The 17,434-nt window shown below is 47.6% G+C and overlaps 1 protein-coding gene across 1 annotated transcript in view; it reads right to left on the bottom strand.

Annotated features, from left to right (window-relative positions):
* The window catches only part of lamb2l (laminin, beta 2-like), a gene marked incomplete at its 5' end in the record, with an annotated part of 75,358 nt that overhangs the window by 16,469 nt on the left and 41,455 nt on the right, over nt 1–17,434 (bottom strand). The window contains 5 exons of the mRNA XM_079491727.1: nt 362–609; nt 2,209–2,393; nt 2,659–3,046; nt 3,573–3,669; nt 5,170–5,384. Of these exons, the coding sequence (XP_079347853.1) occupies nt 362–609; nt 2,209–2,393; nt 2,659–3,046; nt 3,573–3,669; nt 5,170–5,384 (1,133 nt within the window). The remainder of the gene's footprint in view (nt 1–361; nt 610–2,208; nt 2,394–2,658; nt 3,047–3,572; nt 3,670–5,169; nt 5,385–17,434) is intronic.

Here is a 17,434-nt window from a genome sequence, read left to right as displayed (position 1 = left end):
CAAAATGAGTTAATAGCACAGGCAGACTCTTCACATACTAGAGCATGTCTGAAATAAGTGTCAGAGCTGAAATCGACATGTAAATATGAAATAAATGCTTAAACATGTAGCTAGGTGTAATGTTAGAGTCCACAGAAGACATGTAAATATGAAATAAATGCTTAAACATGTAGCTAGGTGTAATGTTAGAGACCATAGAAGTGAACCTTTCAAGCCTAGTTTTCTCAACGCGCTGTTTCTCTGCAAGACATTACTCTATAAGCCATATCTCCAAAACTGGTGGGTCAAACTGAACAACCAATATGTCAATTTGAAGCTATGATTCCCTTCTTTCATATGAAAAAACGAAAATCCCTCCTACCTTGTGACTCAGGTGATGGACCTTCTTGTCCATGTCGTGTGCTTTGTGCTCCAGCTCGTCCAGTGACTTCTTGTGCGCGGCCACCATGCGGAGGAACTGGTCTTTCTTGGCGTCCAGCAGGCCTTGGGTGCGTTTGCGGGTGGCCTTGGACTGTCCCACGGTGCTGGACGGGCCAGACACCGAGGCGTTGCACCGACGCTCTGCCTCCGTGGACTCACTGAAGTACTTCTTCACATTCTCATACTTATCTGGGAGGGAATAGAAAAGAAAGAAAGAAAGAAAGAAAGAAAGAAAGAAAGAAAGAAAATAGTTATTACTATATTACTATAGGCATGTTAAGGAATGAGGACTGTATTTACAGGGCCTGGCCAAGAGGGGGCACAAGTACACCAGACCGGGACAAGGCAGTCAGTAGGAAAGTAACAACCATATATGTGACCGGGTCTGGCAAATAGGCCCTCATCTCGACCAGAGTAATTTTTCAGTTTTTTACAGATTATTAAAGTACATAATGTAAGCTTTCATATGAAATTGGAAAATATTTGAAGGAGATATGACCATTTTAAAATGATTGTGCCGTTTTACCCAAAGCTGAGAAAATCCCCTTTGAATGTTCACAACATTTCAACACCTAGAGCTGGCTAGCCTACTTTGACTTATAAATGTATACATTTAATTTGCCCAAATCAATAATCTGTTGGAATGAAAACCTTCTTCAACATTCAAGCTGTGTTAATATGAAAAAAAAACGAAAATCACAAAAAAAAAAGAAAAAAATCAAGTTTATTTTAGATTTTCTGCCTTTTCATTATAGGCGAGATGAGGACCATTTTGCTAGACCTGGTCACATATAGACATAAAAAGGTAGACGCCTCTTCCGGCTCTGGGGCGGAGTGTCAAAATTGAAGGCACAATTTTGTGATTTTGCGCTGTGATTGACCAGTAGTCACTAGAGTGACAGCGAGACACATGGATGGAGGAGTCGCATGAGTGACGTCCCTTGGGCAGCGACGCAGCGTGCCTTCAGCGCTTCCGCTTGACTTCCTGCCTTCATTGGAGACACGTCGCTCCAATGAACTGCAGCGGCCAGTGAAGCATCTATTTTATTTTTAAATATCTACGCTAACCTAACCACCCTCTTGGGGAAACAGCTACTTATATTTGGCGCGCGTTGCCGTTCAGTCTGTGTTTCCTGCCTTGGAAAGAAATGAACAAGAAGCCTATTGATAACGTGGTCATTGTGTGGCGTCTTCAGTATTCAAGTTACTACAGAAAGAAAGACAGACAGGAAGGTTGTCCCGATCCAATCACGTGATCGAAAATCAGGGCCGTCACTTTCAAATGATCGGAATCAGATCGGGAGCAAAAAAGCATCAATATTGTTTCCATATCATGATATTAGACTGGATATTGTCATTTTGGATATTGTACTATATTGTGGCATAAACGCGTTCTATAAAATATAAATATCTGATCGGGAAAAATCGGTATTGGCAGATACTCAAAATCAAATGATCAGATCGGGAGCAAAAAGAATGTGATCGGGACATCCCTAAAAGAAAGAAAGAAAGAAAGAAAGGTTGTGATGGTGCGTGCCGTGAACGTTTAACCCATTTTGACCTGAGATCAGATTCTAAAAAATGTCTTCTACATCCTGACAGTTTTCTGAAAAAGCTATGTTTCTATGTCAGTCGTTCTTCGATTTTTCAAAAATAGCAGACCTACAAGCTCGTAGCGCGCCACTCGGTGGCGCGCTATGAGCTTGTAGATCTGCTATTTTTCAATAGCTAAAGCATAACATAATGCTAACACCAAAAGGGGTTCCCGCCCCAAAATGGTTTAATCACCAGTGAAGCCTGAGGTGAGGTAGTTCTCCAGCTGTCTGCGTTTCCCTCCCAGGGTGCTGTTGATGCCCCTCAGCTCTCCCTCCAGAGAGGTCAGCGTGTCCCGCAGCGTCCCGTCTCTCTCCGTCACGCCCTGGAGCTCCTGGACCACGCTCATCAGACGGCCGTCCGTCAGGGCGATCTCAGCTCTGCCGTAGGAGGTGGTACAGTACAGTGTTGATTTTTTTTACAGCAAAGTTTGATTTTTTGAATAGTTTTCGATTTGTAAGAAGAAATACATGGAAGGATACAACACTTTTTGTTTTGTTTTTCGTCTTACAAATTATTTGATCAGCGAAAAACATTGTGTTTTTTCCCAGTATCAGGGCGGACACTCTAACCACAAGGCCACTGAGCTGGTGGCCTTGCTGGCGACGCTCTATAGTCCTGTTAAACTGTATAATATAATATCACCTGAGGTCGTCGATGCTCTGCCCGATCAGCTGGTGTACGCGCTCGCTGTCTCCTCCTCCTCCGGCCAGCAGGTCCTGGACCTGCCGCAGCTTCCTCTCCAAGTCCCGGAGGCGCACGTTACCAACACCCGCCGTGGACTCGCCGGGCCTCTCGTGGCCGATCCTGTCGGCGGCGTCTCGGATGCGCTCCAGGTGCGTCCTGATCTGCTGCACGGCCTCGTCCCACAGCCTGAAGCAGGGGTGGCAGGGCGCGCACGCCGGGAACACGCCCGCGTGGCCGCGTGCGCACTCGTCGCAGCGTCGCCCCGCCGCGCCCTCGCGGCACTCGCAGACGCCCGTGGCGCGGTCGCACTGCGCCGTCTCCGAGCCCAGGTGGTGGCAGCTGCACTCTGGAGGGGGGGGGGGGGGGGGTAGAGGGGGGAGGGAGAGGGGGGAGAGGAGAGGTTAGTGTGCGGAGGTAAGCAGTCGTATGAGAGGAGTGACTGAGGGCAAACAAGACTGAGAAGGAGATGAGATGTGCCTGGTTCAGCTAAAGCATTTTGTAATATCCTTTAGCTGTTGAAAAATAGCAGATCTAGAAGCTCGTAGCTTGTAGATCTGCTATTTTTGAAAAATCGTGGAAATGTGACGCAATTGAATATATATTCTTTCAGAGAAAACGTTTTCCACTCACGCACGCACGCACGCACACAGGCACTCACACACAGGCAGGCACTCACTCACTCACTCACTCACTCACTCACTCACTCACTCACACACACACACACACACACACACACACACACACACACACACACACACACACACACACACACACACACACACACACACACACACACACACACACACACACACACACACACACACACACACACACACACACACACACACACACACACGTTTAAGATGAGTTACCTTCACAGCGCACCCGTGGGTCTCCCCAGTGGAACTGTTCACACTCATTACACTGTTTCCCCCCGAAGCCTGGACTACAGTAGCACTGGCCTGTAAACTACAGAGAGAGAGAGAGAGAGAGAGAGAGAGGAACCAAATGGACCCTCTTTAACTAAGAGTGGTTTTAGCAGTGTCCATGATGATACCCTAGAGTAATAAATGGATAGCAACCCCCCCCCCTATTCATTTCAGTGGAAGTTGCTCAGTGGCGTTTTGAAGCACCCGGAAGAACCGTCTACTTCCGCATTTGACCACCACATTTTGGTGGTCAAATGCGGAAGTGCAACCGAGCGATCAATGTTAAAGCCCAGCTGCTGCACGGGGTCTCCCTGTCATGAATCCACGGGTCCGCCTGCAGTTCACGCTCCAACCACTAGGGCCGAGTGCTTCAACGCTGGAGAGCCTCACTGGGGGGCTTGGATGATACAGACACTGATGGGCTCACTTCCTTCCTGGACTACAATTCCCATAATGCTTTGGTGCACTGCCCCTCAGGGGGAGGGGAGGACAACATGTAGTCCAGGAAGGAAGTGAGACCAGTGTCTGTGGCATCATGGCCACTGCTAAAATCTAAGATCCCAGGAAAGTATTCTAAATCTTCTAAACGTCATTAACATACTTTTTTGCAAAAAGGGTTAAAGGGACACTTCACCCTTTTTGCAAAACAATATATGTTAAGGACGTTTAGAAGATTTAGAACACTTTCCTAGGGGTCTTTATGTGTATAATGTGGGTTTAGATATTGTAGATTTTAGCAGTGAGCCCAGTGTCTCTGATGTCATGGACACTGGGCTCACTTCCTCCCTGGACTACAATTCCCATAATGCTTTGGTGCACTGCTCCTCCTTGTGGATAGGGCGAGGGGCTGTCTTACTGAGACAAACATGTAGTCCAGGAAGTAAGTGAGCCCAGTGTCCATGACATCAGAGACACTGGGCTCACTAAAATCTAAAATATCTAAACCCACATATTACACACATAAAGACCCCCAGGAAAGTGTTCTAAATCTGCTAAATGTCATTAACATTTATTTTGTTTTGCAAAAAGGGTGAAGTGTCCCTTTAAGGGTCCCTTTACATGTAAAAAGGTTTGAGAACCACTGGTCTTATACTGCAGTGGTTCCCAAAGTGGGGTCCGGGGACCCCCAGGGGTCCTTGAGGGAGTTCCAGGGGGGACCCAGCTAAATAAGAATTTGGAACCAAATTGACCCTTATGGGTCTGTAACTCAGAGAGTGTACACATGGAACCAAATGGACCCTAACAGGTCCATTTGATTCCAGGGTCCATTTGGTTCCATTTGTACACTCTCAGAGTTAAATTAGCATTGATTTTTACAATATGAATTGGGGGGTCCCAGAGGTAGAAATGCTATTAAATGGGGGTCTGTAGACTGAATGCATGTCAAACTGGGGGTCCTTGAAATTAAATGGGTTGAGAATCACTGGTAGAGCCGTAAAAGTCCCTGGCATATCTTTTCAAATGGGGGTCCGCGGGCTAATTAGTGTCAATTTGGGGGTCCTTGACATGAAAAAGTTTGGGAACCACTGTTATACTGTACCATGTTGCAGTGAGCGCCCAGGGCGTGCTGCGGGTCACAGCCGCAGGGCTGGCAGCCTCTCTCCTGGCCATAGTTCCAGTGGTTGGGGGCACACTGGTCACACCCGGGACCCTCCACGTTGTCCCGGCAGGGGCAGGCGCCGCTCAGCCGGTCGCAGTGGCACAGGCCGTCGACGCAGTAGGACTGAAGGGTTCCGGCCGGCACGCACGTACAGCCTGGGTGTGGAGACAACAAGGGTTAAAACACACACGTACAGCCTGGACATGGAGACAACATGGGGTTAAAACACACACATACAGCCTGGGTGTGGAGACAACAAGGGGTTAAAACACACACGTACAGCCTGGGTGTGGAGACAACAAGGGTTAAAACACACACGTACAGCCTGGGTGTGGAGACAACAAGGGGTTAAAACACACACGTACAGCCTGGGTGTGGCGACAACAAGGGGTTAAAACACACACGTACAGCCTGGGTGTGGAGACAACAAGGGTTAAAACACACACGTACAGCCTGGGTGTGGAGAGACAAGGGTTAAAACACACACGTACAGCCTGGACATGGAGACAACAAGGGTTAAAACACACACGTACAGCCTGGGTGTGGCGACAACAAGGGGTTAAAACACACACGTACAGCCTGGGTGTGGAGAGACAAGGGTTAAAACACACACGTACAGCCTGGGTGTGGAGACAACAAGGGGTTAAAACACACACGTACAGCCTGGACATGGAGACAACAAGGGTTAAAACACACACATACAGCCTGGGTGTGGAGACAACAAGGGGTTAAAACACACACGTACAGCCTGGGTGTGGAGACAACAAGGGGTTAAAACACACACGTACAGCCTGGGTGTGGAGACAACAAGGGTTAAAACACACACGTACAGCCTGGACGTGGAGACAACAAGGGTTAAAACACACACGTACAGCCTGGACATGGAGACAACAAGGGTTAAAACACACACGTACAGCCTGGACATGGAGACAACAAGGGTTAAAACACACACATACAGCCTGGACATGGAGACAACAAGGGGTTAAAACACACACGTACAGCCTGGACATGGAGACAACAAGGGGTTAAAACACACACGTACAGCCTGGACATGGAGACAACAAGGGTTAAAACACACACGTACAGCCTGGGTGTGGAGACAACAAGGGGTTAAAACACACACGTACAGCCTGGACATGGAGACAACAAGGGGTTAAAACACACACGTACAGCCTGGACATGGAGACAACAAGGGTTAAAACACACACGTACAGCCTGGACATGGAGACAACAAGGGGTTAAAACACACACGTACAGCCTGGACATGGAGACAACAAGGGGTTAAAACACACACGTACAGCCTGGACATGGAGACAACAAGGGTTAAAACACACACGTACAGCCTGGGTGTGGAGACAACAAGGGGTTAAAACACACACGTACAGCCTGGACATGGAGACAACAAGGGTTAAAACACACACGTACAGCCTGGACATGGAGACAACAAGGGTTAAAACACACACGTACAGCCTGGACATGGAGACAACAAGGGTTAAAACACACACGTACAGCCTGGACGTGGAGACAACAAGGGTTAAAACACACACGTACAGCCTGGGTGTGGAGACAACAAGGGTTAAAACACACACGTACAGCCTGGACATGGAGACAACAAGGGGTTAAAACACACACGTACAGCCTGGACATGGAGACAACAAGGGTTAAAACACACACGTACAGCCTGGGTGTGGAGACAACAAGGGTTAAAACACACACGTACAGCCTGGGTGTGGAGACAACAAGGGGTTAAAACACACATACAGCCTGGGTGTGGAGACAACAAGGGGTTAAAACACACACGTACAGCCTGGGTGTGGAGACAACAAGGGGTTAAAACACACACGTACAGCCTGGACATGGAGACAACAAGGGTTAAAACACACACGTACAGCCTGGACATGGAGACAACAAGGGGTTAAAACACACACGTACAGCCTGGACGTGGAGACAACAAGGGGTTAAAACACACACGTACAGCCTGGGTGTGGAGACAACAAGGGGTTAAAACACACACGTACAGCCTGGGTGTGGAGACAACAAGGGTTAAAACACACACGTACAGCCTGGACGTAGAGACAACAAGGGGTTAAAACACACACGTACAGCCTGGACGTGGAGACAACAAGGGGTTAAAACACACACGTACAGCCTGGACATGGAGACAACAAGGGTTAAAACACACACGTACAGCCTGGACATGGAGACAACAAGGGGTTAAAACACACACGTACAGCCTGGACATGGAGACAACAAGGGTTAAAACACACACGTACAGCCTGGACATGGAGACAACAAGGGGTTAAAACACACACGTACAGCCTGGACATGGAGACAACAAGGGTTAAAACACACACGTACAGCCTGGACATGGAGACAACAAGGGGTTAAAACACACACGTACAGCCTGGACATGGAGACAACAAGGGGTTAAAACACACACGTACAGCCTGGGTGTGGAGACAACAAGGGTTAAAACACGCACGTACAGCCTGGGTGTGGAGACAACAAGGGGTTAAAACACACACGTACAGCCTGGGTGTGGAGACAACAAGGGTTAAAACACACACGTACAGCCTGGGTGTGGAGACAACAAGGGGTTAAAACACACACGTACAGCCTGGACGTGGAGACAACAAGGGTTAAAACACACACGTACAGCCTGGGTGTGGAGACAACAAGGGTTAAAACACACACGTACAGCCTGGACATGGAGACAACAAGGGGTTAAAACACACACGTACAGCCTGGACATGGAGACAACAAGGGTTAAAACACACACGTACAGCCTGGACATGGAGACAACAAGGGGTTAAAACACACACGTACAGCCTGGACATGGAGACAACAAGGGGTTAAAACACACACGTACAGCCTGGACATGGAGACAACAAGGGGTTAAAACACACACGTACAGCCTGGACGTGGAGACAACACGGGGTTAAAACACACACGTACAGCCTGGGTGTGGAGACAACAAGGGTTAAAACACATACGTACAGCCTGGGTGTGGAGACAACAAGGGGTTAAAACACACACGTACAGCCTGGACGTGGAGACAACAAGGGTTAAAACACACACGTACAGCCTGGACATGGAGACAACAAGGGTTAAAACACACACGTACAGCCTGGGTGTGGAGACAACAAGGGGTTAAAACACACACGTACAGCCTGGGTGTGGAGACAACAAGGGGTTAAAACACACACGTACAGCCTGGACATGGAGACAATAAGGGGTTAAAACACACACGTACAGCCTGGACATGGAGACAATAAGGGGTTAAAACACACACGTACAGCCTGGACATGGAGACAACAAGGGGTTAAAACACACACGTACAGCCTGGACGTGGAGACAACACGGGGTTAAAACACACACGTACAGCCTGGGTGTGGAGACAACAAGGGTTAAAACACACACGTACAGCCTGGACATGGAGACAACAAGGGGTTAAAACACATACGTACAGCCTGGACGTGGAGACAACAAGGGTTAAAACACACACGTACAGCCTGGACATGGAGACAACAAGGGTTAAAACACACACGTACAGCCTGGACATGGAGACAACAAGGGTTAAAACACACACATACAGCCTGGGTGTGGAGACAACAAGGGTTAAAACACACACGTACAGCCTGGGTGTGGAGACAACAAGGGTTAAAACACACACGTACAGCCTGGACATGGAGACAACAAGGGGTTAAAACACACACGTACAGCCTGGGTGTGGAGACAACAAGGGGTTAAAACACACACGTACAGCCTGGACATGGAGACAACAAGGGTTAAAACACACACGTACAGCCTGGGTGTGGAGACAACAAGGGGTTAAAACACACACGTACAGCCTGGACATGGAGACAACAAGGGTTAAAACACACACGTACAGCCTGGGTGTGGAGACAACAAGGGGTTAAAACACACACGTACAGCCTGGACATGGAGACAACAAGGGTTAAAACACACACGTACAGCCTGGGTGTGGAGACAACAAGGGGTTAAAACACACACGTACAGCCTGGGTGTGGAGACAACAAGGGGTTAAAACACACACGTACAGCCTGGACATGGAGACAACAAGGGTTAAAACACACACGTACAGCCTGGACATGGAGACAACAAGGGTTAAAACACACACGTACAGCCTGGACATGGAGACAACAAGGGTTAAAACACACACGTACAGCCTGGACGTGGAGACAACAAGGGTTAAAACACACACGTACAGCCTGGGTGTGGAGACAACAAGGGTTAAAACACACACGTACAGCCTGGGTGTGGAGACAACAAGGGGTTAAAACACACACGTACAGCCTGGGTGTGGAGACAACAAGGGTTAAAACACACACGTACAGCCTGGGTGTGGAGACAACAAGGGGTTAAAACACACACGTACAGCCTGGGCGTGGAGACAACAAGGGGTTAAAACACACACGTACAGCCTGGGCATGGAGACAACAAGGGTTAAAACACACACGTACAGCCTGGGTGTGGAGACAACAAGGGTTAAAACACACACGTACAGCCTGGGTGTGGAGACAACAAGGGGTTAAAACACACACGTACAGCCTGGGCGTGGAGACAACAAGGGGTTAAAACACACACGTACAGCCTGGACGTGGAGAGACAAGGGGTTAAAACACACACGTACAGCCTGGGTGTGGAGACAACAAGGGGTTAAAACACACACGTACAGCCTGGGTGTGGAGACAACAAGGGGTTAAAACACACACGTACAGCCTGGGTGTGGAGACAACAAGGGGTTAAAACACACACGTACAGCCTGGACGTGGAGACAACAAGGGTTAAAACACACACGTACAGCCTGGACATGGAGACAACAAGGGTTAAAACACACACGTACAGCCTGGGTGTGGAGACAACAAGGGTTAAAACACACACGTACAGCCTGGGCATGGAGACAACAAGGGTTAAAACACACACGTACAGCCTGGGTGTGGAGACAACAAGGGTTAAAACACACACGTACAGCCTGGACGTGGAGACAACAAGGGGTTAAAACACACACGTACAGCCTGGGTGTGGAGACAACAAGGGGTTAAAACACACACGTACAGCCTGGGTGTGGAGACAACAAGGGTTAAAACACACACGTACAGCCTGGGCGTGGAGACAACAAGGGGTTAAAACACACACGTACAGCCTGGACATGGAGACAACAAGGGTTAAAACACACACGTACAGCCTGGACATGGAGACAACAAGGGTTAAAACACACACGTACAGCCTGGGTGTGGAGACAACAAGGGGTTAAAACACACACGTACAGCCTGGACATGGAGACAACAAGGGTTAAAACACACACGTACAGCCTGGGTGTGGAGACAACAAGGGGTTAAAACACACACGTACAGCCTGGACGTGGAGACAACAAGGGGTTAAAACACACACGTACAGCCTGGGTGTGGAGACAACAAGGGGTTAAAACACACACGTACAGCCTGGGTGTGGAGACAACAAGGGGTTAAAACACACACGTACAGCCTGGGTGTGGAGACAACAAGGGGTTAAAACACACACGTACAGCCTGGACATGGAGACAACAAGGGGTTAAAACACACACGTACAGCCTGGACGTGGAGACAACAAGGGGTTAAAACACACACGTACAGCCTGGGTGTGGAGACAACAAGGGTTAAAACACACACGTACAGCCTGGGTGTGGAGACAACAAGGGGTTAAAACACACACGTACAGCCTGGACGTGGAGACAACAAGGGGTTAAAACACACACGTACAGCCTGGGTGTGGAGACAACAAGGGGTTAAAACACACACGTACAGCCTGGACGTGGAGACAACAAGGGGTTAAAACACACACGTACAGCCTGGGTGTGGAGACAACAAGGGTTAAAACACACACGTACAGCCTGGACGTGGAGACAACAAGGGTTAAAACACACACGTACAGCCTGGGTGTGGAGACAACAAGAGGTTAAAACACACACGTACAGCCTGGACGTGGAGACAACAAGGGGTTAAAACACACACGTACAGCCTGGGTGTGGAGACAACAAGGGTTAAAACACACACGTACAGCCTGGGTGTGGAGACAACAAGGGGTTAAAACACACACGTACAGCCTGGGTGTGGAGACAACAAGGGGTTAAAACACACACGTACAGCCTGGACATGGAGACAACAAGGGTTAAAACACACACGTACAGCCTGGGTGTGGAGACAACAAGGGGTTAAAACACACACGTACAGCCTGGGTGTGGAGACAACAAGGGTTAAAACACACACGTACAGCCTGGACATGGAGACAACAAGGGTTAAAACACACACGTACAGCCTGGGTGTGGAGACAACAAGGGGTTAAAACACACACGTACAGCCTGGACATGGAGACAACAAGGGTTAAAACACACACGTACAGCCTGGGTGTGGAGACAACAAGGGGTTAAAACACACACGTACAGCCTGGGTGTGGAGACAACAAGGGTTAAAACACACACGTACAGCCTGGGTGTGGAGACAACAAGGGTTAAAACACACACGTACAGCCTGGACATGGAGACAACAAGGGGTTAAAACACACACGTACAGCCTGGACATGGAGACAACAAGGGGTTAAAACACACACGTACAGCCTGGACATGGAGACAACAAGGGTTAAAACACACACGTACAGCCTGGATGTGGAGACAACAAGGGTTAAAACACACACGTACAGCCTGGACGTGGAGACAACAAGGGTTAAAACACACACACGTACAGCCTGGATGTGGAGACAACAAGGGTTAAAACACACACGTACAGCCTGGACGTGGAGACAACAAGGGTTAAAACACACACGTACAGCCTGGGTGTGGAGACAACAAGGGTTAAAACACACACGTACAGCCTGGACGTGGAGACAACAAGGGTTAAAACACACACACGTACAGCCTGGACGTGGAGACAACAAGGGTTAAAACACACACGTACAGCCTGGACATGGAGACAACAAGGGTTAAAACACACACGTACAGCCTGGGTGTGGAGACAACAAGGGGTTAAAACACACACGTACAGCCTGGGTGTGGAGACAACAAGGGTTAAAACACACACGTACAGCCTGGGTGTGGAGACAACAAGGGTTAAAACACACACGTACAGCCTGGACATGGAGACAACAAGGGTTAAAACACACACGTACAGCCTGGGTGTGGAGACAACAAGGGTTAAAACACACACGTACAGCCTGGACGTGGAGACAACAAGGGTTAAAACACACACGTACAGCCTGGGTGTGGAGACAACAAGGGGTTAAAACACACACGTACAGCCTGGACATGGAGACAACAAGGGGTTAAAACACACACGTACAGCCTGGGTGTGGAGAGACAAGGGGTTAAAACACACACGTACAGCCTGGGTGTGGAGACAACAAGGGGTTAAAACACACACGTACAGCCTGGACGTGGAGACAACAAGGGTTAAAACACACACGTACAGCCTGGGTGTGGAGACAACAAGGGTTAAAACACACACGTACAGCCTGGACGTGGAGACAACAAGGGTTAAAACACACACGTACAGCCTGGGTGTGGAGACAACAAGGGGTTAAAACACACACGTACAGCCTGGGTGTGGAGACAACAAGGGGTTAAAACACACACGTACAGCCTGGACATGGAGACAACAAGGGGTTAAAACACACACGTACAGCCTGGGTGTGGAGAGACAAGGGGTTAAAACACACACGTACAGCCTGGGTGTGGAGACAACAAGGGGTTAAAACACACACGTACAGCCTGGACGTGGAGACAACAAGGGTTAAAACACACACGTACAGCCTGGGTGTGGAGACAACAAGGGGTTAAAACACACACGTACAGCCTGGGTGTGGAGACAACAAGGGGTTAAAACACACACGTACAGCCTGGACGTGGAGACAACAAGGGGTTAAAACACACACGTACAGCCTGGACATGGAGACAACAAGGGTTAAAACACACACGTACAGCCTGGACATGGAGACAACAAGGGTTAAAACACACACGTACAGCCTGGGTGTGGAGACAACAAGGGGTTAAAACACACACGTACAGCCTGGGTGTGGAGACAACAAGGGGTTAAAACACACACGTACAGCCTGGACGTGGAGACAACAAGGGGTTAAAACACACACGTACAGCCTGGACGTGGAGACAACAAGGGTTAAAACACACACGTACAGCCTGGGTGTGGAGACAACAAGGGGTTAAAACACACACGTACAGCCTGGGTGTGGAGACAACAAGGGTTAAAACACACACGTACAGCCTGGACATGGAGACAACAAGGGCCAGGCGGAGTCAAACTGATAACTCTCTATACCGGTGGTGGTTCCCAAAGTGGGGGTCCTTGAGGGAGTTCCAGGGGATCCCCGACCCCAGCTAAATGATAGTAAGGAACCAAATCAGGGATCCGATGGTAATATCCCAACGGAGCATTAGTCGCTCCAACATGCGCTGCTCCCGTGCTTGTGGTTATGGTGAGGTTAGGGTTAGAGGTATCGGTTGGTCTAATGACTGTCGGACCAATAATAGTATATAGGAACTAAAGCCTGTATACCCACCAAATGGACCCTATAGGAACTAAAGCCTGTATACCCACCAAATGGACCCTATAGGAACTAAAGCCTGTATACCCACCAAATGGACCCTATAGGAACTAAAGCCTGTATACCCACCAAATGGACCCTTATGGGTGTATATAGGAACTAAAGCCTGTATACCCACCAAATGGACCCTATAGGAACTAAAGCCTGTATACCCACCAAATGGACCCTATAGGAACTAAAGCCTGTATACCCACCAAATGGACCCTTATGGGTGTATATAGGAACTAAAGCCTGTATACCCACCAAATGGACCCTATAGGAACTAAAGCCTGTATACCCACCAAATGGACCCTATAGGAACTAAAGCCTGTATACCCACCAAATGGACCCTATAGGAACTAAAGCCTGTATACCCACCAAATGGACCCTATAGGAACTAAAGCCTGTATACCCACCAAATGGACCCTTATGGGTGTATATAGGAACTAAAGCCTGTATACCCACCAAATGGACCCTTATGGGTGTATATAGGAACTAAAGCCTGTATACCCACCAAATGGACCCTTATGGGTGTATATAGGAACTAAAGCCTGTAACCCACCAAATGGACCCTTATGGGTGTATATAGGAACTAAAGCCTGTAACCCACCAAATGGACCCTTATGGGTGTATATAGGAACTAAAGCCTGTATACCCACCAAATGGACCCTTATGGGTGTATATAGGAACTAAAGCCTGTATACCCACCAAATGGACCCTTATGGGTGTATATAGGAACTAAAGCCTGTATACCCACCAAATGGACCCTTATGGGTGTATATAGGAACTAAAGCCTGTATACCCACCAAATGGACCCTTATGGGTGTATATAGGAACTAAAGCCTGTATACCCACCAAATGGACCCTTATGGGTGTATATAGGAACTAAAGCCTGTATAGTGTATACCCACCAAATGGACCCTTATGGGTGTATATAGGAACTAAAGCCTGTATACCCACCAAATGGACCCTTATGGGTGTATATAGGAACTAAAGCCTGTATACCCACCAAATGGACCCTTATGGGTGTATATAGGAACTAAAGCCTGTATACCCACCAAATGGACCCTTATGGGTGTATATAGGAACTAAAGCCTGTATAGTGTATACCCACCAAATGGACCCTTATGGGTGTATATAGGAACTAAAGCCTGTATACCCACCAAATGGACCCTTATGGGTGTATATAGGAACTAAAGCCTGTATACCCACCAAATGGACCCAATAATAGTATATAGGAACTAAAGCCTGTATACCCACCAAATGGACCCTTATGGGTGTATATAGGAACTAAAGCCTGTAACCCACCAAATGGACCCAATAATAGTATATAGGAACTAAAGCCTGTATACCCACCAAATGGACCCTTATGGGTGTATATAGGAACTAAAGCCTGTATACCCACCAAATGGACCCTTATGGGTGTATATAGGAACTAAAGCCTGTATACCCACCAAATGGACCCTTATGGGTGTATATAGGAACTAAAGCCTGTATACCCACCAAATGGACCCTTATGGGTGTATATAGGAACTAAAGCCTGTATACCCACCAAATGGACCCTTATGGGTGTATATAGGGACTAAAGCCTGTATACCCACCAAATGGACCCTTATGGGTGTATATAGGAACTAAAGCCTGTATACCCACCAAATGGACCCTTATGGGTGTATATAGGAACTAAAGCCTGTATACCCACCAAATGGACCCTTATGGGTGTATATAGGAACTAAAGCCTGTATACCCACCAAATGGACCCTTATGGGTGTATATAGGAACTAAAGCCTGTATACCCACCAAATGGACCCTTATGGGTGTATATAGGAACTAAAGCCTGTATACCCACCAAATGGACCCTTATGGGTGTATATAGGAACTAAAGCCTGTATAGTGTATACCCACCAAATGGACCCTTATGGGTGTATATAGGAACTAAAGCCTGTATACCCACCAAATGGACCCTTATGGGTGTATATAGGAACTAAAGCCTGTATACCCACCAAATGGACCCAATAATAGTATATAGGAACTAAAGCCTGTATACCCACCAAATGGACCCTTATGGGTGTATATAGGAACTAAAGCCTGTAACCCACCAAATTGACCCAATAATAGTATATAGGAACTAAAGCCTGTATACCCACCAAATGGACCCTTATGGGTGTATATAGGAACTAAAGCCTGTAACCCACCAAATGGACCCTTATGGGTGTATATAGGAACTAAAGCCTGTAACCCACCAAATGGACCCTTATGGGTGTATATAGGAACTAAAGCCTGTAACCCACCAAATGGACCCTTATGGGTGTATATAGGGACTAAAGCCTGTATACCCACCAAATGGACCCAATAATAGTATATAGGAACTAAAGCCTGTATACCCACCAAATGGACCCAATAATAGTATATAGGAACTAAAGCCTGTATACCCACCAAATGGACCCTTATGGGTGTATATAGGGACTAAAGCCTGTATACCCACCAAATGGACCCAATAATAGTATATAGGAACTAAAGCCTGTATACCCACCAAATGGACCCTTATGGGTGTATATAGGAACTAAATCCTGTATACCCACCAAATGGACCCTTATGGGTGTATATAGGGACTAAAGCCTGTATACCCACCAAATGGACCCAATAATAGTATATAGGAACTAAAGCCTGTATACCCACCAAATGGACCCTTATGGGTGTATATAGGAACTAAAGCCTGTATACCCACCAAATGGACCCTTATGGGTGTATATAGGGACTAAAGCCTGTATACCCACCAAATGGACCCAATAATAGTATATAGGAACTAAAGCCTGTATACCCACCAAATGGACCCAATAAGAGTATATAGGAACTAAAGCCTGTATACCCACCAAATGGACCCAATAATAGTATATAGGAACTAAAGCCTGTATACCCACCAAATGGACCCAATAATAGTATATAGGAACTAAAGCCTGTATACCCACCAAATGGACCCAATAATAGTATATAGGAACTAAAGCCTGTATACCCACCAAATTGACCCAATAATAGTATATAGGAACTAAAGCCTGTATACCCACCAAATGGACCCTATAGGAACTAAAGCCTGTATACCCACCAAATGGACCCAATAATAGTATATAGGAACTAAAGCCTGTATACCCACCAAATGGACCCTTATGGGTTTGACCAATAATAGTATATAGGAACTAAAGCCTGTATACCCACCAAATGGACCCTTATGGGTTTGACCAATAATAGTATATAGGAACTAAAGCCTGTATACCCACCAAATGGACCCTTATGGGTTTGACCAATAATAGTATATAGGAACTAAAGCCTGTACACCCACCAAATGGACCCTTATGGGTTTGTAACTCAGAGAGTGTACAAAAAGAGTACAGTATTGTGAATTCCAAAATACAAAACCCGAAAGAATGTATAATGACACAAAAGCATGTTCATATCGCGGTCACTCACGCCTGCAGTCGTGTGCCAGGCCAGCGTGTTGCCAAAGTAGCCCTGTTTGCAGTGGAAATGTAATACTCACGCCTGCAGTCGCGTGCCAGCGTGTTGCCAAATGTAATACTCACGCCTGCAGTCGTGTGCCAGCGCGTTGCCAAATGTAATA

The sequence above is a fragment of the Electrona antarctica genome (genome assembly GCF_951216825.1).
Source record: "Electrona antarctica genome assembly, chromosome: 2".
In the NCBI taxonomy this organism is placed as follows: domain Eukaryota; kingdom Metazoa; phylum Chordata; class Actinopteri; order Myctophiformes; family Myctophidae; genus Electrona; species Electrona antarctica.
This window is presented reverse-complemented; position numbering and strand designations above follow the sequence as displayed.